The following is a 25,281-nucleotide window of genomic DNA, read 5'->3' on the forward strand; positions in this document are numbered from 1 at the left end:
CACCCTGCATTAAGTCATGTGGTATTTAAAAGCTGGTTGATACTAAGAACATGTCCACTCCAAGGCACGGCCAAGCTGGCTTGCCAAGAGACCCTTATCTCTGCTTGTAGCTTTTGCTGTAGAGCACTCCCGAGGGGACCCGCTGCCTGGGTCTCTGCCTCAGGGGCAGTGTGATCTTTTGAGAACAGCCATGCTTGTGAACTATGTTTCATGCTGACCCAGGAATACCTTTCATACACTCTTGTCTTTAATTTCTGGTGAAAAGGCCAACTTAGAGTCTTCCCTGAGGATGGGGCAGGCCTGCAACTCATGAGTGACTACAGAGCAGGGGCAAGGGGGAGGGGGTCAAGCCTGGTGTTTTCAGTTTTTAGCTTTCCAGTTTTAACAGATGGCCCAAAACTCCCGACAAGAGTCAGCACCGCTACATCAGCATCTGCTACTGGTACTACTTTAACCAAGAGAATGGTTGGAGTAGTGTTGTATTACCTTTTTGGGGAATGAACAAGGGAACACCACCCACCCACCCCACCCCCCAATTAAACCAAAACTATTCAAGACTTACTTGATCTGAGTCAAGTGTAACACGCAGACCTAATTTAGTCATTCCATCTTCTTTCAACAATTTAAGATGAGGACAGAGTGCTAAACAGAAAGCCTTTGCCACGTTTTCAGTCAACCTGCTGTGATCGGCTGGGTCACTCAGACCATTATGTTGCTCATCATTTTCCAGGAAAAACACCTGAAGGAAAGAGTTAACACAAGACATAATACTTGGCTTTTCTAGAAAATAAGGTTACTGAAATGCCATTTAAACTTTTTACAAATGAAGACTTAAAGAAGAGCTGCTCAGGGAACACCAGCAAAAGCCCCTGAAGACAAGCCACCTTAAGGGGCGGGGCAGGGGGGAAACCACCAAAAAAACCCACCAACTTCAAAAGAAAGATTTAAATAGTCGTGTTCTCAAAAACCTCTCAGTTCTGGTCAAAAGCCTCATTACGGAAATTCACTGTGTATTATACATAGTTTTTAATAAAAAAACCTGCATTTAAACAGATACTAATTTCAGAAAAATTCACATTTTTATTAGAAGCCATCTCAGCCTGAAGAGTTGTACTGTTGTTGTCACTGAGCTTCTCTCTGTTGAGCCCAACCGACCTGGGAAAAAAAGGGCAGTAGGGTGGCAAGCTGCTGAGTGAGTGACTTGGTTCCTCCTGGGCAGGTTAAGTGAAACACTTGAAGAAATCTTTTAACATAAGCATTTGTGTGCTGGCAGAGGCACAGGTAATACCAGCTACGCAGGCAGTTTCTGCAAATGATTATGCCACAGCACTTTCATTTTAACTTGCAACATTTTAGAGAAGGTGGCTCAAAATAACATTTTTAAAAAATGGTAATTAAGATTTGTCTCCACTTAAAAAGGTAGTTTTTAACAAAACTGCAGATGAAACCAACTGTTACCTTGGGTAACACGGTAACCAGGTATTTTTCTGGTTCCCCACCATGTTCAGCAACAACGTGTGAGAAGAGGTGGCCAATGCAGAGCAGGCTGTAGAGGCTGGCTGCAATAGCGGCCTGAGCTGCGCATCAGTGACAGGATATTTTATTCTGCACGATGCCGCACTGGATCTTTCCTTGCGGGTTTTGGTGAGTAGGGAGAGTGGCTCAGAAAAAGACTAGGCGGTAGTTGCAACCCCAAAAAGCCAAGTGTTGGTTTATGTGCAGCTCAATTTGACTGACTTACCTCTGTCCACCGAATGACCTTTCCATTTGCCTTGTACTCTGAGCCATGAAATATCTTCACGCTTGTTATAGACTCCATTGATTTGCCATCAATAGGGCTTACAACACTGCAAAAAGGGGGAAAAAGGGTAAGTTCCAACTTAGCAGAGGACATGAGCTGAACGGAGACCATTGCGAAAGAGAACTACATCAGAATCAAAGGGCAGCTCCTCTGCTACACCGGAATCCTGCAACTGCCTCCCTGCAGGTTTTTTCATAACTGAGTGTTCTGCAATTTGAACTGCTACTACACAGCAGCTTACCACGTCGGCTTAATGGGGTGTGGACCAGAACTACCCTCAGAAGGGAGCCCTAAGGCTTCTCTCAGGGTGCCAAAACCAGTGATCTTGAATGCAGCTGCTAATTGTGATGATGGTGCCGTGCCTGAAGCATCAGCCTTTCTGGAATGGGCTCCTACGGAGCTGAGCAGGAGGGAAGAGCCAAGAGGCAGCGTGCTCCCAGCTGTCCCCGCAGCTCCTGCCCCTGACACCCGGCCTGGTCGATGATACACACAAACCAGGTGCAGCAAGGACCTTCTGGAAGGTTTTCAACAAAGCTTTGCACCAGAGCTGAGATCTTGTAAGGTGTTAACATAGCAATGAGGTGTTTCACACAGATTTGATTTTTATGATGTGTTTGTAACCTCAGTGTAGGCCAGCAATACCTGAAACACTACTTACATAGCCCAGAATTTAATTACAGAACCTAAGACTGACCTGGAGAGCCTGAAACTACAGAAATATCCTTCTTTCTAGATGCTGAGTCCTTAAACATTGTACTCATCACAAGAGCACTTTAATGCCGTAAATACTTAAGCTGCCATATACACCTTTCTTTTGGCTGAACTATCAAGAGTCCAAATAGACTGTTGATGTTCAGCCATTTTATTTCCAGCACTGCTTAATGCAAACTAAGCACTAAGAGAGCAAAGCGACCACGCTACGCAGGGTTCAGCACTGAGTGTTGGAGTCAGATTAGTGGTTTCCGATAACTGGATATTAGCAATGGCAAAAAATCCATAGCATCGACAACTTTCTAAATTGATGGCCCAAAGCTCTGGTATCTCCATTCCATTTTCATTACGTTTAATTGCATCTTATCACTCAAAATAGAGGCACAGACTTGTCATTCCTATTGATTTGAACACTCATGCACCTTATAAGTTCAATTAAAATTTTTAACAAATACAGTCAGTCACCATTCAATGTCAAGCGATTGCTCCTCTACTTACCCCTTACTAAAGTTTTTATCATCTTCTACCCACTGAATATGAACATGTTCCTGAGGATCTTCAGCATCTACTTTGCCACAAGTGATGGTGAAGTCTTTCATCTCTCTCAAGGCCTGCCTCAAAGAGTCCATGTTCTCAGCAGTTATCTGGACCATTACTCCATCTAGGGAACCAAGAAAGCCTCATAAGCCAAGATAAGCCACACTGAACAGAGCCTATATAGAAAAAAGAAAGAAGCATCCTTCTTCTTTTTTGCAACAGAAAGGTTAGACATCTATTTTAAGACTCGTAGGCAGCAACACTACAGAAGATCATTTCTGAACTCTCAGATTCCTAAAACGTAGCACTGATGAGCACTGACTAGGGAAACCACAAGGATAATGTGAAATCCATCTACCAGGTAAAGTCAGCTATAGCCATGGCTGCATTAGTTTGCCTCAAAACTTGCCACCTGCTCTACGCAACCCTCAGAAACCCTGTGTGACACCCTCCCCCCTGCCCACCAATTCAGCCAACACCTCTGTTGGCAGTGGAAGCAGCACTCCCGCGGTGATAAGAGTTTTTGAGAAGTCAGTGCTTGCCTGACAGCAGCAAAAGATAAAGAATTTGGATTGGATGAGTCGAAATTACTGCAGAAATAACTCAGGAATGATACACTTCCCCAATGTACAGACTCCTTGCCTGACTCCACCTGTACCTCTGTCTTACACTAACCCACCAATTTAGACACAGAGAATGGTATAATGACCCACGTATACTGACGTACAGCGAGATGGCTGCTTTTCAGCCCTGGGTGACCACTCACCCATGGACTGCACTCTCATGCAGCTGCAAGCTCTCAAGTTGGCACAGCTTAAGGAGCTCTTGCTCGTCAGTGGAGCTGGGCTAACTCACTGCCTGCGTGGGTTTCTTGCATACCTCACTCACAAAGGGTAAGGAGCACACTGAAAACACTACTGTCTGCACTGTCACATCTGCAGTGAGGTTAGACTACAAAGTTCTGCAGGCTCAGCTAACAAGCAATAGCGTCTTTCAATCCAGTGTACACAGTGAGCATTTATTTCTGTGATATGACAACTGGTAAAAGAAGAACAAACCAAATCAGAGAGGTACCAGCTCAAGAGTCTCAAGTTGTCATGTTCTCATCTCCCCGCATAAGGATATAAACAATGCACATTCCTAACCTTGCACAATGCAGAGCTATGTGGGAACAGAGGAAGTTTAGCAGGGCTTCCTCTCCTGGTCGGTGGATTACGCACTCCATATTTCTTAGGCTCCCAATTTCCTCATTCAGCCCAAACCAGTAAACTGATCACAGGCTCACAAGCCAGGTATTTCATATCTTACCCTGATTTTCTTGTGTCCCTGTTCTACAGCATCTGAACAAGCTCCTCCTCATTAAAGGAAATGGGGTTTTTTGGCTAAAAAGTAGGATAAAGCTGAAGCAGCAGCATGATTCAAATGCCCAAGGCATAACAGCACAGCCCTGGTTGATAGCTACAGAGCTGAGCTGTGTTAAGAGGGAAGCAGTGTATTTTAAGCAAGCAGTTCAGTTCTTACCTTCTACTATACTGGATTTGGCAAGGTAGCCCGAAGAGGATTTTAAAGCTCCACTGAACACAAAGAAGCTGGCACCAGTCACTGTAACAACAACAACAACAGGAGTGATTTAGTGAGGCTTTCATCAGAACAATGCCTTTTACACAAGAATCAGGTATCACAGCTCTATCATCCAGAGAGGTGATTAATCTAAATCAGGACAAATGCTGCTTAGAATTACAGTGACTTTAATACACATCACGGGCTTGGATATGGAAGGGCAAATCACCCAGTTATGTTCTAAACAGGACAACAGTTTTTGTCACCCTTAATGAATGCTCCTATTCATTACTCTCCCTTTCCCCATACACACCTCTAAGTTTCAGGACTACTAATTTAGGGTAACCAAGTACATAATTAACTTCTAAATGTTCCCACAAAGCTGGCAAAGACTGTGAGTGAGCTGTTCATGGATCACACTGCAACACCAACCCCCTGGCATCGCAACAGCTGAAAGCCACCTGATTGAAGTAAAATTCTCTTAAATGACCACTAAGTGTCACGAAATTCCAAAAAAAACTTGTCCCATGTGTAAAATGAACACAAGTCAGATAAGACCGTCAGTCCCAAGTGACATCCCATGCCAGTATACTCACTGGAGTGACTGGGAATACTTGCAAAACATGACAGTTGGCCTCTGTCTTGCTTGTTCTCATTTGGAGATATTACAAATGTCTTTGCCAGAAATTTTGCCCCAAACCACAACATTTAAATTCTCAGCACACTGCTGCTGCAGCCTTTCAGCCTACTCTAACAAAAAATAAAGCCTGGAAATTAGATGGTCTAATTGAGGTGAACACAAGGAGCTTCTTGAAGATGCATTATTAAAATGCTGCTGTCGGTTATTCCTATTTACCTTTCTCTCATACTAAATGCACAGGCACCCACAACCTCACCTGTAGCCTCCAATAATGCCAAAGACAGCTCTCAGTTAATGTAGAGATGTTGCCTAAGCCCGTTACAGCACTGTGACCGCTGGAGCACCGCAAGTCCGGAGCTGTACTGTGCAAGCAGTATTACCAGATTTACAAGGGAGCAAGCTGTCATGTGCTTTATTTTACGTCCACTTGAGCTATGAATTTGGTAGAACTCCTCAGACAAATTCAGAACAGCACCATTGACCTAGAGAAGCATGACGTGAACAGCACACAGGATGCAAACTGCACAGCGTGCCCGCTGACACCTGAAATCATGGATTCTGCAAGGGGAATAAAACACCAAGGGGGTAAAGGGCAGACAGAGCAATGTGTTACTATTCCTTGTGTTGCACGTCTAACTCACAAAGCTGCCCATTCAGTAATGCCAGCAGTCAGAATTATTTTCTCTGAATGTCTAACAGAAACTCAGTGAAATGCAGACAAGGCCAGGTCCGACCGATTCACAAAGCCACATGCTGGAACAGTAACACAAATGGCAAAGAAGTCATGCAGAGCACCGGGAGGGAGTGGCCTCCTCCTGAACCCCCCTTCTCACCCTTCCTCGGCTGATTATGGATGCTGATGGCCTGCGTCTGGTAATTCCCGTCATCATTCTGAACACACACCAGATGCGAGTCTGCTTTCTCATTGAAGCACGCTCCCCCTGCTAGAACATGCTCGTTGGATTTGTTCATGGCTTTCATCATCTGCAAACAAAAAGGTTTACTATTATCTACCCTGTTCGTCAAGCACTACCATAAATAGGTGATTCTTGGAACAGTTTAATCGGACAGAGCAAGCTTCTCAACGGTGCTCATATTCTCATATCAGATTTTAGCACTCAGAACCATAAACTGCTTGTGAAAAGAGGGTTCAGGTCTTACACTGTCTAGATGCTTTAAAGTGCCACCTTTTATGTAATTAAGATATATGGTATAAGGGATAGCTGAGCTATATAGGTTGCAAAAGCTATTATCTCCAGCTGTTTTACAAAAATAAATACACAGGGAAAAAAAGCATTAGAAAAACATTGGGTGGAAATACCTGGCTTGTTTACACAACTACAGTTGCTTATGACCTAAATCATAAATGCTGCCTCCACAGTTCAGTGCCGGACTGGCACACAGACTTGTAGCATCTAATCCTGATTCTGCCATGCCCAGACACCAAAGCTTTAGCGTCTCTGTGCTTCACCTGCATGAATCGGCAAGACTGGGATCAACATTCCCAATTTGAAGACTTTTAAAAAAAAGATCTGAATCATAGACATCCAAAAATAATTTTAATTCTCTGCAAAGGAGACCTCAAAAACCATCCAAAAATGTTTGTGATGATATACTGCACTTTCGTTTTGCTGATTAACATCTAACATACACCTAGTTACATGCCTTGACAAAATACTCTTGTAAATTATACAGCTCTTTTCCTTTTCTCCTCTCTTCCTCTTCATGGAGGCTCAGACTATGAGATTTTTGATACTACAGAAAACTGAGGGAATCCTCTAGCTCCAGAATTTGTTTCAAAACAAAAAATTCTAAGTTCGCTTAAAAGAAAAAGAGGCAAATTAAATTACATTCCCACCCAGTGAAAACCCTGATGAGAAGGAAAATGCTGAATTATTTGACGTCTCTTAACAGCACTCATACTCCCATCCTCTGCTTCCTGTAGCTGATAAGCAAGCACGCTACACAGAACACATTTGTCTCTCTCAGTCTAACATAAAACCTTAATTATAGTGTCAGGAACATTAGCTGATGCTCACAATTGACAAATGTGCAGAGGTGTAATGTTTGGGGAGGAAACTTAATTAAGATTTTGCATTAGACAACAGTGTATTTCATTATCTAGTTTATCATGTCATGCTCCAGAAACAAGACTTTAGCTCAACAGCAGCCATCTTTATGGAGCCCAGCAGTTGCCTTTAGCATAACAAGAAACAACTGGACATGGCAACTGATTAAAAAAATGACAGTCACCTTTACTGGGGGACTAAAGAGGAACTAAGTACGACTATAAGTTGTAGAAAATTTAAATAATTTTGAAGATAAAAATATGTATTTAGTAGAAAAAACTATATATTAATGTTTAATTTGTAATTACAGTCTGTATTTCCACATTTAATCCATGCATGAGATTTAAAATGAGTTTTTCACTTTCTAGATAGTTTGAGTGACTCTCTTTCCTAATTAAATACTGCTTTACATGGGGAAAAAAGTAAAGGTCTAGTGGTTTAATTCACCTTAATTCAAACAAAATTCAGATGAAAAATTTCTAGTAATTCAACCTTTCAACTGGATTGCAAGCAATAATGTTAAATAAATAATACTTTCTCCACCTAAAAAGTTGAATCCTTGCTTCACGCTGGCAAGAGAACCCAAGCACGACACAGAGATTTTGCTAAGCTGCATAACACAGGGATTTCCTCACAGTCCAGCTTAGTGCAATGTCTAAGACAGAACTGAAGCTAACACACTTGCAAATGCCAGGCACAGCTAACACTTACTAAACTGCATCTTGTGTGCCAATACATATTTAATTCATGCAAATTTTACTGACCTTTTCCATTTTCTCACAACTGCATCAAGAATTAATATATCTTTTAACAGACCCTTTAACTTCTTGCTTCAACAGTTTCACCTTTTTCAAACTTCACATAGGAACACTTTTTCCTTTTTTTTCCAATTTATTTCTTTATTCTCCCTCTTATTTTACTCAAATGCTTCTTGCAGGGAAATTCTCTCTTGAGATAAAGCTGTATTCTGCTCTGACATCACAAGAACTTCTACAAATACCATTTTGCCCAGGAGGTTTGCTCTCACCCCAACTGCTGATTGGTTTCAAAATACCAAGTTACTCCTGTTTCTTCAGACAGAACATTGATTTCATAATCAATCACCTTCTCCATTGCTCTCTTTCATTCTTGTTCAAATACCTTCTCACCCAGCTTTCTCAACAGCACTGAATCCTAAAGATGCTGACTGATTTTCTCATACCAGAAATCAAGTATAAAATTTAGATGTTGAGAGAAATTTTACATAAAATAAACAGCAATCCAACAAATACTAATAAATGCTTTGGGTATGCACACACAACAGAGATGAGGAAAGCTAATGCACTTCTTCCTCCCAGTTTACCTCCAGTGTAAAGTTTGTCAACTTATTTGCTCAAATCAAACCAATATTACATTTTACATGTAAACAGTTAAAAAAACTGAGGAAAAAGAGTTTAAGAGAGTTTAATTAATACTAAATTGAATTGCATTATTCCTGTGGAGACACCTCACTCACTTTGAAAAGATGTGTGCATTGTGCATGTACCATTTGGTTTTGAGGCAGTTTTCCCTAGAAGCAGTGAATAAAATAAAATTCCTTTAGATCCCAAGTCCTCCAACCACAAAAGAAACTGTAACACAAATGTATTTCTTATAAGCATTACCTCATTATATCTGTTGCTAGGAATTTTGATGCTGGTTTTTCTGACTTCCATATCAACCACTAAACCTTGGACCACAGGCAGTGTGTACTGGTAATTTCTGAAGTCCTGGTAATTAAAACAAGGTTTTAAAAGTTAGGCATGATGATCATCATTAATACTGTAGGTTTCATAACTATCCTAGTGACTACTAGTTGGTCCATTAAAATTACTGTAATCAGTGACTGAAAGGCAGGGAGGGATGGATACATCACAGCTTGTAACCTACGTAATCGAAGTACACAAATAAAAAAGCATCATCATGACTGTTACTCATTTCACTGATTTTCTTACATCAAAATTAATATTCTCCAGCCTTGAATGTCATCACTGTATGTAAGAAACTTTGCTCTCTGTGTTCTGTTACATTACTGGATAGAGTTATTAGTTTTTCTAGCAGTGAGATTAAGTCATGCATCAAAGAGAATTTTCTGTATTGAAAATATTAGCAAAGTAGGAAGAGCTAATAGCTTCGCTTCAGTTGAAGAGCTGTATAATCAGAGAGCTGTGACTGTACACTATGATGCCCTAGCACTTCTGAGGAAGTAATCTGAGCATCTAATGCACTTGTTTCAAGATCCAAACATTCTCAGGTGGCCAGGTTTTGGATGTTGATTTGGGTACCTTGTTACAAGTCACCGTGTTGTTGAAAGCTAACATCCAATATCAGTAACAGCAGGTAAATTCACCCAAATGCCCACTATTTCCTCTTGTCATCTTCGAAGGCTGCCAGCTACTCTGTGCAACAGGAGTACAGTTCTCCCCACATTGATCCCTTCACAGCAATGGAACGTGCAAACTCAGGCTCAGCACTTACTGCAAGAAGGTTCATAATCGTGTGTCCGGTCTCTCCAAATAAAGGCTTACGAAATCTGACACTAAAAAGTGGGCATGGATATACTAGGATAAAATAAAACAGAAAAGGTCAGATTGAAATTTACATACTGAGATTCTGCAAAAACAGACTCAAATACAATCTCCTCAGTTGAACGCAGGAAGCAGCAGCAAAAGAAGGCTCTGTGAAGAAGACTAGAGTTTAAAAAGCAAAAGGGAAGAAGGGTTTAACATTATAATGCACCTTACACATGTCTCATGGCTCCTTGCCCACCACGCTAGAAACAATAAGAAGAATTACATGGAATGCTTACAAGTGCCACACTGCAAGACTGAACGTAGCGATCTGGGCACTGATTACAAAGATGACCTTTCTAAATGCTTTTCTCGGGCTACTTCTTGGAAAAGGCTTTTTCCTTTTTTATGACCATCCTGCTGCTCTCCACTATAGCATCATAAGCCTTTAGCTTCTGTGGCTGACGTGTGACATTCACGTGATAATGCAGGTGATTTCATTTTCTGTTTTCGTGATTTCATAAGAATGTGGCAAATTCTCTACAAGAGTATGTCAAAAACAATTAAAAGGACATTTATGGTATGTCAGCAATGCAAAATATCTGCATTCCTTGGCTGACTTAGCCATACTTGTAAAACATCTATGATGCAATCCAAAGTATAGTGTATGGATCTGGCTGCATTACATTATGTTGCAGCAGAAGCCATAACAGTGCTTGAAACATGACTCATGCAGTAATATGTAATGCCAAGGTTTTCTAAACGCATGTTTGAAGGAAGGTTCCTAAACTATCCGCAGGCAAAGACTCGGTCTGATTTCCGAAAATGCCGCACATCTTCACAGTTCCCACTGCAGTCAGAAGGGGCTGCAAAATGCTCAGCAGGATTGAATAACATCATCAGGATTTCCTGATAGAAATAAGCTCCAGCTTCTGCACACTGATGCGGTATCTGGAAAGCATCAGAGCGCCTACACACACCCCATAGAGCTGACCAATTCAGGCACAGTATCCTGAGGCACCAAGAAATGCCGAATTTCCCGTGTCTGCCACCCTGGCTGCATACAGCAGCTCTGCTATGTCCCAGATGAGCTGAATTCCCTTAGCTTGAGCTGTACAGTTGATCTGCAGATGTTCAGCAGATGTCTTTTGGACATCTAGCAACCCAAAGTGACTCCTGCGTCTGATATGCTGCACATCCAGCAGTACTGGACAAATAGCCAAAATCTGACAATTCTACCAGAAAAAAGGATGTATCCAAGGAAACCTGGGACACAAATGCAGCCCCTTCCAAGAGGGGACTGAGGAAGTGACCCGCAGTCACAACTGTCACAGCACAAGTGAATATGCCTAAATCCAAACCACAGCTTTATAAATGATTCAAACCCCAGCTTCCCAACATGCTCGGAGCAGGTATTTCTGTTTGTGAACATCAAAACATTTGTTTCTGTGCTCAAAAACAGATGTCACATCCAAAATATGAGCATCTTTTGTTTTCTAAATGTTGACGGGAATAAATACACTACTTAAAAACCTCATGGATACACACAAAAACTTACACACCTTTAACACTAATGTTTCTTTGGAAAAGTTTATCCTACAGTCCTCATCCTCCGAAGGTAAATTTTGAAGATTTTCTTTTTCCTCTCCAGTAACATATGTATTTATGAAAAATACCCAATGTTCCCTAAACGTCACAAGTTAGATTTACAAATCTCTATAAAGCATATTCTAAAACTTATTTTGTTAAAAACTTCTGAAAAAGTTTTGGAAAAAAATTAACAACAGACCATTTTCACAGTAATTCAGATTTACGAGATGTGCTAATTAAAACAGCAGATGAGCGAGACACCAAATTTTTGGACCGCCACAGTGGACAGACTTCCAAGAATCTCTCTGGCTCCAGCAATGGCAAATGTCTTTTGAAAAAGATTTTATCCTAACTTTACACTAATCTCATGCTAACTGCTAAGATTTTGTTCAGCTGAAACACTCTCTCCAGCCTATTTGTTACTAGTTGCAACAGAATTTTTGCAACAAACTGCCGCATCGGTTGCCCCTGCACACATATTGTTATTCTCTGGAAAATGAGCGTGATTTTAAAAATCTAAAAGCAAATGCTCTTTCATTTCAGCGTGGAAAGACCTTAACGTCTCAAAGGCTCTCCCTTGTCCTAACTACACCAGCTAAATCAGACTTGATCTGCATATAACTCTCTTTCAGGTCACTAAGTCAACTACAAATAGCTGCTCAGAACTAGATTTGTCTCTGCAAAAATCTCTCTGATCAACCAGTACAGCTGTAAAAAGGCTGTAGATCCTGTCACCACCTCAGTACTGCTGTGCTGTTGGTTGGATGCAGTGTAGGTATGAAACACAATTTTTACTTGCTTGTTTAAGCATGTGTGGCTTTGACAGGTAACAATTCAGGGCTGGGGGGTGTGTGTGTGTGCTCTAAACCGGAATATATTCTCCTGCAGAAATAATTGCAGCTAAAAGAACGCATGTTACTTACGTCTGTATTCAGCTCCAAGTCTCAACATCAGCCGAATGGGGAACACTTTAGCCCAGGGAGTCTCCCATTTCTGAATGAGGATGCCAAACAAGTACGGTGGGGTTGGGAGCACCAGGTCTTGCAGGGACTGATACGTAGCTGCAACGTACAAGAACCCTCCATGTTCTTTGCTTCCAAGGAAGCTCTGGCTGAAAAAGGAGTGTCCTAGGTTGCCAACAATGTTACCTATGAACAAAAATGCTCATTACTTCACTAGATTGAGAGCTATATCAAGAATGTAAAGAGTTTTTCAGAAGAGAAAAAAAAATCCATATTAAACTCCCTTTGCTTCCTGAAGCATTAATGTCTATTAATCACACAAGGGACAATGATTTGTCGCACACGGGGGCTCAGGTTACCTCCTGTGCAAAAGTGCGTAATCTGCTACGGAATAACTGCTGTGGACTAGAGCCACCAAAGCCATGGTATCTCTGGTTGATCTACCTTTGGTGATACATGCACTCAGTGACTATCACTGGTAGGAAGTCAGTTTTGTAGGAACACGCTCCTTCATTTCTGCACCTGACTGAGCCATGCCTGCAAGTGTTACCAGGACACTACGTACAACCACAGACCTACCACCTCTCCTGGGGGAGTGGGGAGGGAAACCAGCCTCAATCATTGCTGTGATCTGCCTGTTTCTTGGAGATCTGCCTGTTTCAAGTAGTAGAGGCAGTGTAACAGAGGGGATGATGCATCCTGCAGATAGCCAGGGAAGAGGAAGGATAGCTCAGGCCAGTATTGCTGCTAAGGAAGTGGTACCTGCAACCTCGCCCCAGCACTACAAAAGCACGCAAAGAAACCCTGTTTTCAGTATCTTCCAGATATTCAAGGGCCTTCCACTGCAGAAGCTGCTATTCACTGAACTAAACTAGATCTGGCTGCGATTAAAGGAGAGATGTGCACCTGGTCAAATGATTAATGCCCACTGGTTGTCTTTCCATTTAGGCAAACCACTGGGGTGCCTGCTCAGACACTTATTGAAGATCTGGGTCATTTTAAGAATTACACAAAAGAGTGTTTATTTAATTAGTATACTTAATGTAAAACACAACTGAGAGAGACACAGGGGAGAAACATCACTAATTTTTACTCACATTTTTATTCTTTGATGCTCTTAATTTCCAAAATGTTTACACTGGAATGGCTGAATGAATCTGAATGTTGATTAGATTATTATAGCATCCAACACAGCGTTTAACATTTAAGGAGAGAACCATGGTGTGATTCCTTTCATCAAATGACAACAGCATGCAAATAATGTACAGAACAGCTGATCACAATTCTCCATAGGAAGATGTGAATATTAATAGTGCTGATTTGCTCTCAAAGAAAAGCACAAGTAATTTCAGAGAGTGCAGTGTGGTTGATCACACCACTCCTAAGGAATCATGCAGACCTCCTAGGCTTCTGCAGTAATCCCAGGCTTTCCCACCTGCAGACAGAGAGACTGCTAAGTAGGAGTTTCTGCTCTTTCTCCACCACCTCTTAAATGAGTGTTTGTATTTGAACTCAAGGCAGTGATGTGCATGTTGCCAGCATACACATCAACTGGACAGTAACTGGAGGGTTTCTCCCTTTCACACACAAGGAACACACACAGACGCATTAGGTTTTAAGTAAGTAAAAGCATGGATTACAGAAGCGCACCTTTGACATCCTCAGTATGACCTTCAAGTCAAGCCTTCTTTATTTTTATATTGTAAAACAGTCTAAAAATCATATACAAGCATTTATGAATGCAAGAAAAATAAATACAGTAGGTACAGTTTTGGTCAGCAAGGAAAGGTTAATCAGTGAGTCCTTTCAAGTCTGTCGTTTACACTGAAACCCTATGAAAGTCCCAGGTCATAGCAGGTTTCCATGAAGCCAGTGCCACTATGAGAATAACACAGCTATCCCTGCCCTCACTCTGGAGATGTGGCCATGCTACTTTGCATCCCTCCAGACCACCGTGGCACAATCACCACTGAGTATTGCTTCCTTCGCATGACCTTGGGACCTCCAGCTTTAAATGTAGCTACTGGCAGGTCTGTAAACAAAAGGCTCCTTTTATACTCCAACTAACAAATAAGTTCAGGGGTTTCCTTGCTATTCAAATTTGTGCGGACCTTAGTGGATTGTTTTTTCTTCTGTATCCACAAGGTACTGCACAAACTAAGTTCTCTGTTAAAAGGTGACAGGCTTCAGCAGCCCAGGCACCACATGGCAGGGTGCAGCTCATTCGTAGCTTGGCACCATCCTGCGAAGCTGATTTGTAATTTTACAGATACACACAAGCCAGAACTGACACCATCAACCCAGATCAAATTCCAGAACTCTTACAGTGGCTACGATTTCTGTAATGCTCAGCTTAGCATACTTGAAAAGTAGCTACTGGTCAAACTGAAGGACTAACATGATTAATAGAGCCACATCAAATGTTGTCAGCTGATGAAAATCACTGATCCTGCCCATGTGCAAATGCATTTCTCTGTCAGCCTGGGCTGTGAGACTATTGCTTGCTCAGTGAATATGCTGCTAGTGCACCAACTCAGGCATCCTGCTAGTGAGTGCAAACTGATGTATCAATTGGTGTTGATGAAAAAGATTTTCACTTATCTAAAATAGCTGCTGGCACCTTTCTAGCTCAACTCCACTCATTTGCTTTTGCAGTTCCCACCTACCCTCACTAATCACCTCTTCTCCATTTATACTTCCTTTTCCCCTTCCCATCTGTTCTTACCCAAACAGAAGCTACAGGCCTGATAGAAAAATTACTTGGTGAGGTTCTTGGTTCCAACAACATGACCGTAATAATCCTTAAATGTATGAAGCATAGGAACTGCTAAACTGAATTGAATTCTGCACGGTTTTCTGAAGTATTTTCTGTGTGAAAGAGGCCAGGCAAAGTGAAGCTGTACAATACCTTACAGTTCTGAGACCTGTGGTACTGCCCACTGGGATGACAAAGCAATCAGACATTTCCACTTGTGACTGATGCCAAGAGCTGCAGCAGAAGGGGACGACTACTTATTTTTTCCGTTTCAGGAGATGAAGCTTCAAGGCTCACACTCTCAGGATGGCTTAACAAGAATTTTTTCAGCCAACAGAAACATGAAAAAAACCCTCAGAGTGGAATCTGCAACTCAGCAGTTCAGCACTTCACTACCACAAGCCACAGCGCTATAAATTACTCCTTTTGACACAAGCAGCTCGCACAGTGCAAGCTCCAATAGGCTGCCACTATTAAGAGGACAAACTATTGGGATTAGGTAGTTGTACTGCAATTCGTTATTTATAATAGCATGCAAGAGCCAGCTATGTGGATAGCATGGGAAAAATCAAGCAAGTGTTTTCCTACACACCTCTCTAGTGCCCTTTTTAACCAGCAAGCCTAGTCAAAATGCCTCTTTGGACCTGTCCCACAAACACTTCTGCACTGACTAGGGGTCACCAGCCTTTCCTGCCATCTCTCTGAAGGTGGGTCCAAGTCAAGGCCCCACTGATAAGTTGCTATTACCAGCCTGACATGGTCAAACCCAACCCACTGCACTGTTACACATTTTAAGCATAGAACTGTGTTTCAGAAACTTGTCGAGGAAGTGTAGCTGTCAGAAAAAAAAAAAAAGCTATCCTTCTCAAAAGCATGTAATTTAATTTACAAAATATCACAACTTCCTTTCTAAAGAGGTAATCTCAGAGTGAACAGAAAGGTGCCTTTCCTTACATTAACTTCCAGCACCTGACATCAGACAATTGACAATATTTAGGAAGTGCCTTAAGTATGCATGATGCATCTAAAGCAGCTCTGCGGGAGGTCAGTACTTATTCTCTTCTCAATTATGCTAGGTTACCCTTGACTTTAAATCCTAAGCAGCTCTGTAAAGTCCTTTAAAAAAACATGCTTTTATCCACTGATGTGACTTTCTCTTCAGTCAGGATCCATGGTGGTTTGAATTCTTCACTTAGGTATCTTCCTCTGCTGAACAATGTACTTTGCATATCAGTTTGGCAATCCCTTCTGGACTCAAATAAAATAGTTTATACCAGGAAAGGTAAAGAAAGAAAGATTCCTGCATTTGCTTATTGCCTTCAGTATGTGGTGAAGCCAGCTAGGTGCTTTTACCAAAACCAGTGAGGTTAAATTCCTAATGTATGCTTCATATCTTTTGGTTAATCCCAGCTCAAAAAGCTAGTATTAGAATCCAGTCTCAGGGAAGGCATACATATGTGGCTTGGCGAAGTTAGCTGCATCTGTCCAGCCTCATTCCACTGTCACCAGTAACAACCAAAAACTGCCAAGTACCAAGCACCATGCCAGCATTCTGAAAACCCAAGCATCCTCGTTCTACAGCAAGAGATGCAAAGCAATATTCACCTGGGAACAATCTTGCCAAATCGATTTTCTTCAAGAGCAAATGAGCACAGGCTCTTTGGAAAAGCAATACAAACCCAGTCACTACCACACCAAGAGCCACAAAGAGACACAGAAGAGACAAGACCATGACTGTAACTTGACAGCACAACGCATCTGTAGCAGATGCCCACAATGAGAAAAAACACATGAAACTCAACATTCAAAGTTCTGACCATATGCAGCATCTTTTTATGGAAACACATCAGCAAGTAATTTGGAAAGAACTTCTTCATATTGGCAAGGGGCATAATGCTTCACTTACTATCACTGTGAGTAGCCGTTACCAGCATCTGGAACTTCCTCAGACTAGTCTGTGGCAGTCTTCCAAACAATCACTCTCACACCTTATATGATGTTTGATTTCCTATCCATCTTCCCATATTACAGTTGCAGGGGTATATTATTCACTCAGTTAACCTGTTCTCTGTTCAGAACATCTACATGGGCTTCTTTATAGATCTACTCTGTATTAGCTACCACCTTATTTAATTAAAACCAGGCTGGGTAAAAAAATACACAAAACTGTGACTGGGATAGATCCACGCCTCACGCGGAATATCCCCAAAACCAGGGCGATCACAAAGCCATCACAAGCAGTTGCCAGATTTGCATTTTTCACTACAAAAGTAACAGTAGCATTTATTGTATTCCACCAAAGAGCTGATGCACTAGGGCATATCTGGCAGCTCTATATCAACATATCCAACTGCTTCAAAGTACCCATTCAGATGGACCGAAGTTCTCATTTTTCCATTCACTAGACCTCCTGCCAGGCTTATAGCCAACAGACAAGGATAATCATGGGATTACTACTACAACAGTACAACTACTACAACCACAACAGAAATCATTAGCTTTCAATTTCAAAACAAGAAAGGCAACACAGCAGGGAGCTCGATGACACAAGGGGCCAGAGGAAAAATAAAGCGATGGAAACTTAACAGCAATTCATGCTTGCCTTAATTAACAACTTTAAAATTTATTATAACTCACAGGCATACAACCTATAGTGAAAAATGCCATTTCTCCTTCAAAATCTCTCCATTGTTTTACAATTATAAAGTCCTAACAGCAGACCATAGCTTGAGGTTGAGGACTTCCCATAACAAAACTAATGAAGGTTCAGGGTGGTGCTGCAGCAGGCTGACATCCTACCCATGCTGAAACAGGAGACGAATCTGAAGGACAAACTGCCAAGCGCTGAGTGTACAGACTAAATGCTCCCGGCCTGCAGGTCTGAGGCCTGGGCTCTGCTGCAACTACTTGCACACGCTAGAACGATACTCTGCAAACGGCTGACAGCAACACCTAGCACAGAGGACAGGACTCGGCCTCGAGGAACAAGTTACCCTCTGAGGAACGCAGAAACATCTGCGAAGAGGCACGAGTACATACAAGTTTGTGCTTCTAGGCTTGAATGCAGAATTCAAATTTGAGCAAGAAGAGCTAATACATGAATGTGACTCATGAAAAAATAATTCGCTATAGATATGGGTTTTAATTAAATAAACAAAAGGGGAGTACTGTATTTTTCAGCTGAAAAGAAAAACAAGAAATTCAAAATCACTCCAAAACAAAATCGACATCACTAAAAGTAATTCTTGTTTCCATTCCAATAAAAAATATTGTATGTGTCTTTTTACTTTATGACTGTTTTTAAAAGAACATTTAATAAAGGAGATAAATAAAAACATCCACAGAATTCACTTCAGTTTCCTGATGGCAAAATAAATTTAAACCAATTTATTATATAATGAAAAAAGAAACCATGAGGCAGGGATTTAAATAGTCTCTAACTTCCAATGGGGATTCTCATTTACTCTAAACATCTATCATTTAATCACCAGGAGAGGTGCAGTACCTCTGAAATGAACAACTTTGGAAGTGTGACTCCATCTACAACAGCACGCAAACTGCTAACCACTTCCAAGGGATTACAACTGCCAAACTGAAACCCCTACAGCATCATACCCTCTCTGGCTAAATAATGTTTGAAACAGCCAGAGTTGCAAATATGCTGATATATGCTTCTCCCTCTCACACATGCATGACTTGGAAAGAAAAAAGGATGGATATTGAGAGAGTGCATTACCAAATGCTATGGGAATTTATCAAGGTGCTATGTTCTACAAAAACTTCAGTGCGGTTTGGTATTCCATAGCAACTCAAAGTCTCCATCTACTTCTACTGCATGTCTGAAATACAACACAGAGCAAATCCTACCAAAAGAACATTACACAATGGAATTCTTAAACAGTGAAATTTGGTTTCTGATTAAGAACTGTACAATAGTAAGCAGCTCTTTGCACCAGTGCAATTGTAGGATATCAAATTACTACCACCAGAGCACTAAAAAAAGAATTCCAAATACATTATGTAGGAGTTATAAATTATGTATTTCTGTAGTATAATTATACAGAACTTTATTGCAATATATACACCAAGCTGGATTTATATCTGCAATATACATATATATATACACACACACACTCAATTTTTCATAGGTATCTCCCTCTGAATAACATCACAATTAGAAGATACAGCATTGCAAATGAAGTGAGGTTTGGAAAGGTATTTGTTTCCAGTGTACACGGGATCCATTGTGACATGCGATAATAGTACTTTCTGAACCTGGCAACCTCTCTGGACAAGCTGACCTTTGTTGTATCAAGACATTTTAGGAAACAAAGACTTTTTTCATTATTTTCTTAAAGGCTTGGATTCAGTCACTCCAAAGGCATTGCAAATGACATGCAGAACCCTTCGTAAACGTATTTTCAGTATATAACCTTAATGTGACCCAACTTCACCTCTGGAAAACTAGCTTTATTTCCTAATCAGTGGAACCAAATACTTGCATTTTTCCTTATGCAATAATTTTTGAATTTTAAGGTCCAGCAATAGCTGAAAGTGGAAGCCCATTTACTTAGCAAACGTAAAATGTGTAAAGGTTTACATAATACAATCTTGCAATTGAGACACTAAAATCCAAAATTCGGAGATAACTTCTGCAATGCCCTACAATTCATTCCAGGTACACATATACATATATATTTGTATTACTTTATAATATAAATAGTATCTCCATAATGTGGCAACAGACACACACACTGTGGGAATCAAATTTCTGAACTACCTGGCTTGGGAATATTTAACATACTATCCACAAGGATTCTCAAAATTTTCTTTCTGTGTCTTTAAAATAGCTACCCTGACTTCAAGCCAAAAAAAAAAAATTATTAGAAGCAATGTCATTAGTGTACCCATCAGCCCTGCTGAGTAAGTATCCTACTACACTTACTGTAGATGAAGTACAGTACTAATTTCAGATATATTGGCCATAATTAAATTCTTACCCCAACACCTAGTAGAAGCAGCCAGAGCAGACATTCAGCAATGGCTGGTGAACATAAAGTTGTCACAGGCAGGGTCCTCCTGCTCCATTGCTGTAATAGTCTATGCATGGCCTTTATAGCCCAAACTTCTTGGTTCTGCTGGCACTCAGAGGAAGGCTGGAAGATCTTTGGCGCTGCTCCCCAGGTTACCAGCACCTCATTAACACTTTTATTTGGTGAGATGAATATGACACTGGATAATAGTAACAAATAACAACTCAGTCTCCTATGAGCTTTGATCCTTATTCTCTTTCTATTCTTTTATACAAAACTAGCCATTTGCTAAATGACAAAAATGTGACTATCTGACCCAGTACAATCATCTATTCAAACAATTTTTAACAGAAGAGTATTCCTACCTGCTAAGGCATCCCGGTAAAGTTGCACAAAATGGTTAAAGATATCCTTAGGCAAACACTTCTCATCAGGCAAACACTGCAAGAGAATGACTATCTCTGACTGCCCCACTGCATGCATGCCTTTTGTAGTGAAACACCAGCACTTCCTGTTCACATCTGCAGAGAGGAAAACATGCATCAGAACAGAAGATCAGAATTTCATAAAATACGGTTAAATTTCACTACAGGAAGATAGGTCTTTCAAGAATCAGTTTTACAGCATGTTTCATTGTAATATCTGTCACACAGATAACTGTTACTGTGCAAGCAAGCACATCCAAAACAAAAGCAGCTCAATAATTCCCAGTTTACAGCTAAGGAAGAGCCAGAGCATTACAGCTCCCAGTCAAATCTTAACACCACAGAGCAGACTTTTAGCAGTTTCTGTATCCAAATTAAAGGACGGGATTTAAATGGCAAGGAAGGAACCTGGGAAAAGGCCAGGCTGTTGGCTGTGCGTGTCATGATCCTGACAGCTAAACCAGTTTCAGACAGTGATCTCTCTCTCTTAAGATGGACAGCTGGATGTCAGGTGTTTTCATGAGATGTCACTGTGTTGCTCTGCTTCACATGAATGTTAGTGATGACACACACTCTAAGCTTCACAATTCATTTGCTGAGAATACTAAGTTATTGAAATAAAATCTTTCCTCTAATAGTTTTATATATATGCATACTAATGACATTTTTAAATAGATGTAAAAAATTGTACTGCTATCTAACCAGATGCTGAAAGGTTTATAAACAACATCTTAACTTACTGTATGAACTTCTGTGAAAAGCGAAACATTGTACTGCAAAACTATCCCTCTCAATTTCTCAAATAATGTTTTCTTATCCAGCAGAGATCAACTGAAGTACTAACATGAGAAGCCATCGGTATGCCTCCCTATTCATTCCTCCCTCTCTCCCTCAGCACATGCACACACGCACAGTACAGAAAAGGACAGAAGAGGGGCACAGTGGAACGGAACCTGCATGTTACTATGGGATCCTATCTGCTTTTTCCAGAATGGGATGACACGGAAATGAGTTAAGCAACGAAAGGAAGAATGAGTGATAAAATACCTTGCCTGACCAAGCTGGACAGGAGACACTGATCTCCAAACGTGAGACTGGAGGCTCTATCAGTCTAGTTTATATTTGCTATGCAAAATTATCTGTATTGATGTCTAACTCACTAGAAAAAAGCCTTTTGTAATTTAACTTAATATGGCTAAACACAAAGTTTTCAATCCATGCACATTTTCAGAGACTATCCTACCAAATCAACATGCTGCTATTCCTACTAATAATATATATATAACATTTCCCCTCTCATAGCCCAAGTCTTATTTAATAATAAAAACTTACAATTTACTATTTTTACCATGGACAGCAAATTAGCATTTAAAACAAATACAAGAGGGTCAGGGCCACCATCCTCCAGCTGCTGCATGACAGAGATCTGAGAAGGTCTCTCTTCTACCGCATAGTCTATGAAAGAAACAAGCAAACATAGAGTGAAGTCCTTAACTTACTGGTACCGTACTCTCCATTTTAATCAGATAACCACGATTCTGATGCTTTTGGGTTTTTTGACCTTTTAAAAAAAGCTTATTTAAGTATCGCTGGTTTGATTGATTGTTTCCTAGGCCAGTATTTTCAAATCTCAATAGCACTTATGTGCATAACCTCTGTATATCCTTTAGAAAAGTGCAGCTTGTTTCATAAATCAATTTTTTTTTTGGTATCAACTGGAGGGGAAAATGGAAATCAAATTGAGAAATGTGTCATGGTGTCAACTGAAATCCCAAATGACAAAAAAGTTAACAATTGTTATTAATTTCACAGTGAAGTACAAGAGCATCAGTCCTGGACTGCAAACACCAACACATGGTCTATCCCTATGCCATATAACTTACACTTCTTGCGCATTAGCTACTAGAAAGATAACAAAGAAGGGAACACTATATAAGATAACAGTTTTTATAAATCAAAGGTCTAAATCCAGTGTAAAATGGATCCCAACATGAAACTTCAAAGATGCTTGTACTGTTCCTCTATGATTAGAGCCAGATGACTAGCAAATTAAAATTTTTCACCCATGTGATTATAATCTACTCTGTATTTGAGCTTTAACAAAAAATAATTTCACTGATGAAAACAGATTTTGAAAGAAATGTATTACCTTTCCAGCTAAAATTATCTAGAAAGAAAGGTAATTTTGCTCCTAATATTAAAAAATGTGTTTGGAATGTTTCTAAATAGAATTAGAGTATCAGAAGTAAAATGCTGCAAGCAAAATCCAGTGTGTGACAGCATATGAAAAAACATCAACTTAGCATACAAAGTACAATTTATGTGAGGTTATCTATATAAAAGCTGAAAAGCATACTGTAGTTTCACTCCTTTTTTGAGGAGGAGACTGAATAATCAGCTAACACAGGATGGAACAGATTTGTTTTGAAATTAAATGCTGCTCACATTTTGGTTTTGACACTATCCTGCAATAAAAGGTTACTTCCCGCTTAACATTAGAAATGCACTGTATCAGCGAAATATTTAACAGGAATAAAAAAATCAAAGAAGAAAAAATAAGTTAATCCCGGGAATGTATTAAAGAATGTCATAAATCACTGTGGAAAGCAATTGTCAGATAAAAAAATACATTCTTTTTTTAAACTTCGAAACATTAGTTTTTAATTTTCTGTATCCTCCTCCGTTTGGATACTCTGGAAGGGGACATCACAATTACTAAAAGCTTCACTGTGGGCCAAGACATGCAATAGTGCTGTTGAATGCAGTGCTCGGGGATGCCTCAGACAGAGCGGATGTTCCAAGAGAATTGCAGAGAATGGAAGCATGAATATTCATAAGGCTAATTAAAATGTATCTCTGTGTGAAACATTCTCCACAGTCCGATTAGTGAAGAAATTAGCACATATTTCTGGACTGAAGTTAATTTTCTTTTTGCTTTGTGTTTTACTTCTTACAGTAATTTCATTGCAAGATGGGGTTCTTCCTGGATGCTAATAAGGATCAATGGTGCAAATGAGTGTCACAGCGATTAGCCACGAGTACTTACTGTGAATTTCTTCAAATACTCACCATATTGCCAGCATCTTATTTTCAAAATAAACACAGTAACTAATAGCTTAATTGCAACCAGTAAGCACAAAAGCCAGCTCCCAAATTATACCCTCACCTCCTTTCACTCCAGTGGAGATGAGAATTGGAGGAAGCCCATCTTCAGGGATTAGGTTCATTGCACTGCCAACAGGACTGCCAACCTGAGTTATATTTCCCAAGAATACAGAAGCATTATCTGTCTACAAGAAGCAAACAACAAGAAAGGACAACATTACAAAAGCAATAATGGTAAAAATGTAAGAGCTGGCTGACTAGATTACTAGATGTAGGTGAAGGATTCTGTGTCCACTGGAGAACCAGAGGCACCCAGTAATTTGGCTCTTTAACAACAGAATATCACGTGATGACTCCCGTATGTGACCTATTGCTAAAAAGCCTGCTTAGACAGAGACTGCACCTCCCTTCCCTAGCACCACACATACCTATTTCTTTACAAAATCTAAATGTATCTATGCCCATCTGAACTTTTTGCAAAGTCTCAATTCCACTCACATGGGGTATGGTGGATTTAACATTGTTAGATTATATCCGCACTTTCCTGCATATAGCATTTTATGAGAAGTGTCAAAACAAAGTATTTTTCTGCTTCGTGCTATGACAATCTTGTTGTTTCAAACACCTTACTGGCCATGACTCAGCTTTTTTAAAACATGCATTACACAAACATCCTTCATACACAGGTTGTACAGCCAAACACTTGGAAGCCACCTAGCATACTTCAAACATTACTTAGAGCTCTGCCCCATAATATTTCATTTCAGTTCAAAATATATGGTTGTTTCAGCACTCTGCAAACATTAAAATCGGTAAGGACACTTGCTATACAACATACTAAGACAAGCCTCAACAGATTTCCTAGATCAGCCTTACTGAAATCACCATAGAAGCTAATATACTACTCATGACCAAAGCAAGCATGGTATTTTAAGCAGTGAATAACCTAACACTTCCTTACTTCTGCTGATAAAGTGTTGTTGGTCACGGGCTTTGATGGATCATGTGACACTGCTAAGGTTCCTGTGGAAGTTGTTCCAGCCACTGTCAGTTTTGCTGCATCGGCAACCTCTCCATTGGGTAATATCCCATCAGCAAACCAAACACGCCTTTGTTCTCTAGGTTGAGCCACTAGAGAGAACACAAAAAAATAGGATTTAAGATCTCACAGCAACATTGACTGGAAAATTTGAGTACAGAAGAGCAAAATGGAAAACATTAATAAACAGAGAAATGTGGACTGGAAAGGACTTAAGACATCATCTAGCGCATTCCCTACAGCAGATCATGTATAAACACATCTGCTGAGAATAGTTTACTTGTCCTTAAAAACCTGATGTCCCTACTGAGGGCAGGAATATCACAACTGGCATTAGTTAGAGCATTTGGAATGGATAAAGTGCAGATATTCCTTCCAAATTCTTACTGCAGGTAAACTGAAAGAAAAAAGAAGTACTCTTACCTTCTGCTCCAGGATGCTTTAAAACTCCCACAGGTACCATGACAGTGGGAGGCGGAGAGCTCAGGGCGCCCGAGGCCTGAGCCTGCTGCAAAGGAGGGATAGT

General features: G+C 40.4%; 1 protein-coding gene across 2 annotated transcripts in view; it reads right to left on the reverse strand.

The window, feature by feature from the left end:
* The window catches only part of ZFYVE9 (zinc finger, FYVE domain containing 9), a 38,108-nt gene that overhangs the window by 715 nt on the left and 12,112 nt on the right, over window positions 1-25,281 (reverse strand). Inside the window, exons 4-16 of one of the 2 annotated variants that reach the window (XM_009704664.1) lie at window positions 25,179-25,281; window positions 24,678-24,847; window positions 23,778-23,901; window positions 21,944-22,066; window positions 20,552-20,707; window positions 12,360-12,584; window positions 9,815-9,897; window positions 8,962-9,066; window positions 6,083-6,233; window positions 4,571-4,651; window positions 3,011-3,173; window positions 1,742-1,847; window positions 563-739 (exon numbers count right to left, since the gene is read on the reverse strand). The exon at window positions 25,179-25,281 is cut by the window's right edge and continues 68 nt beyond it. In XM_009704664.1, the coding sequence (XP_009702966.1) occupies window positions 563-739; window positions 1,742-1,847; window positions 3,011-3,173; window positions 4,571-4,651; window positions 6,083-6,233; window positions 8,962-9,066; window positions 9,815-9,897; window positions 12,360-12,584; window positions 20,552-20,707; window positions 21,944-22,066; window positions 23,778-23,901; window positions 24,678-24,847; window positions 25,179-25,281 (1,767 nt within the window). The remainder of the gene's footprint in view (window positions 1-562; window positions 740-1,741; window positions 1,848-3,010; window positions 3,174-4,570; window positions 4,652-6,082; window positions 6,234-8,961; window positions 9,067-9,814; window positions 9,898-12,359; window positions 12,585-20,551; window positions 20,708-21,943; window positions 22,067-23,777; window positions 23,902-24,677; window positions 24,848-25,178) is intronic. The other variant, XM_009704665.1, reaches the window with a different exon arrangement.

This window comes from Cariama cristata, unplaced genomic scaffold (assembly GCF_000690535.1).
Source record: "Cariama cristata isolate BGI_N322 unplaced genomic scaffold, ASM69053v1 scaffold2337, whole genome shotgun sequence".
In the NCBI taxonomy this organism is placed as follows: Eukaryota; Metazoa; Chordata; class Aves; order Cariamiformes; family Cariamidae; genus Cariama; species Cariama cristata.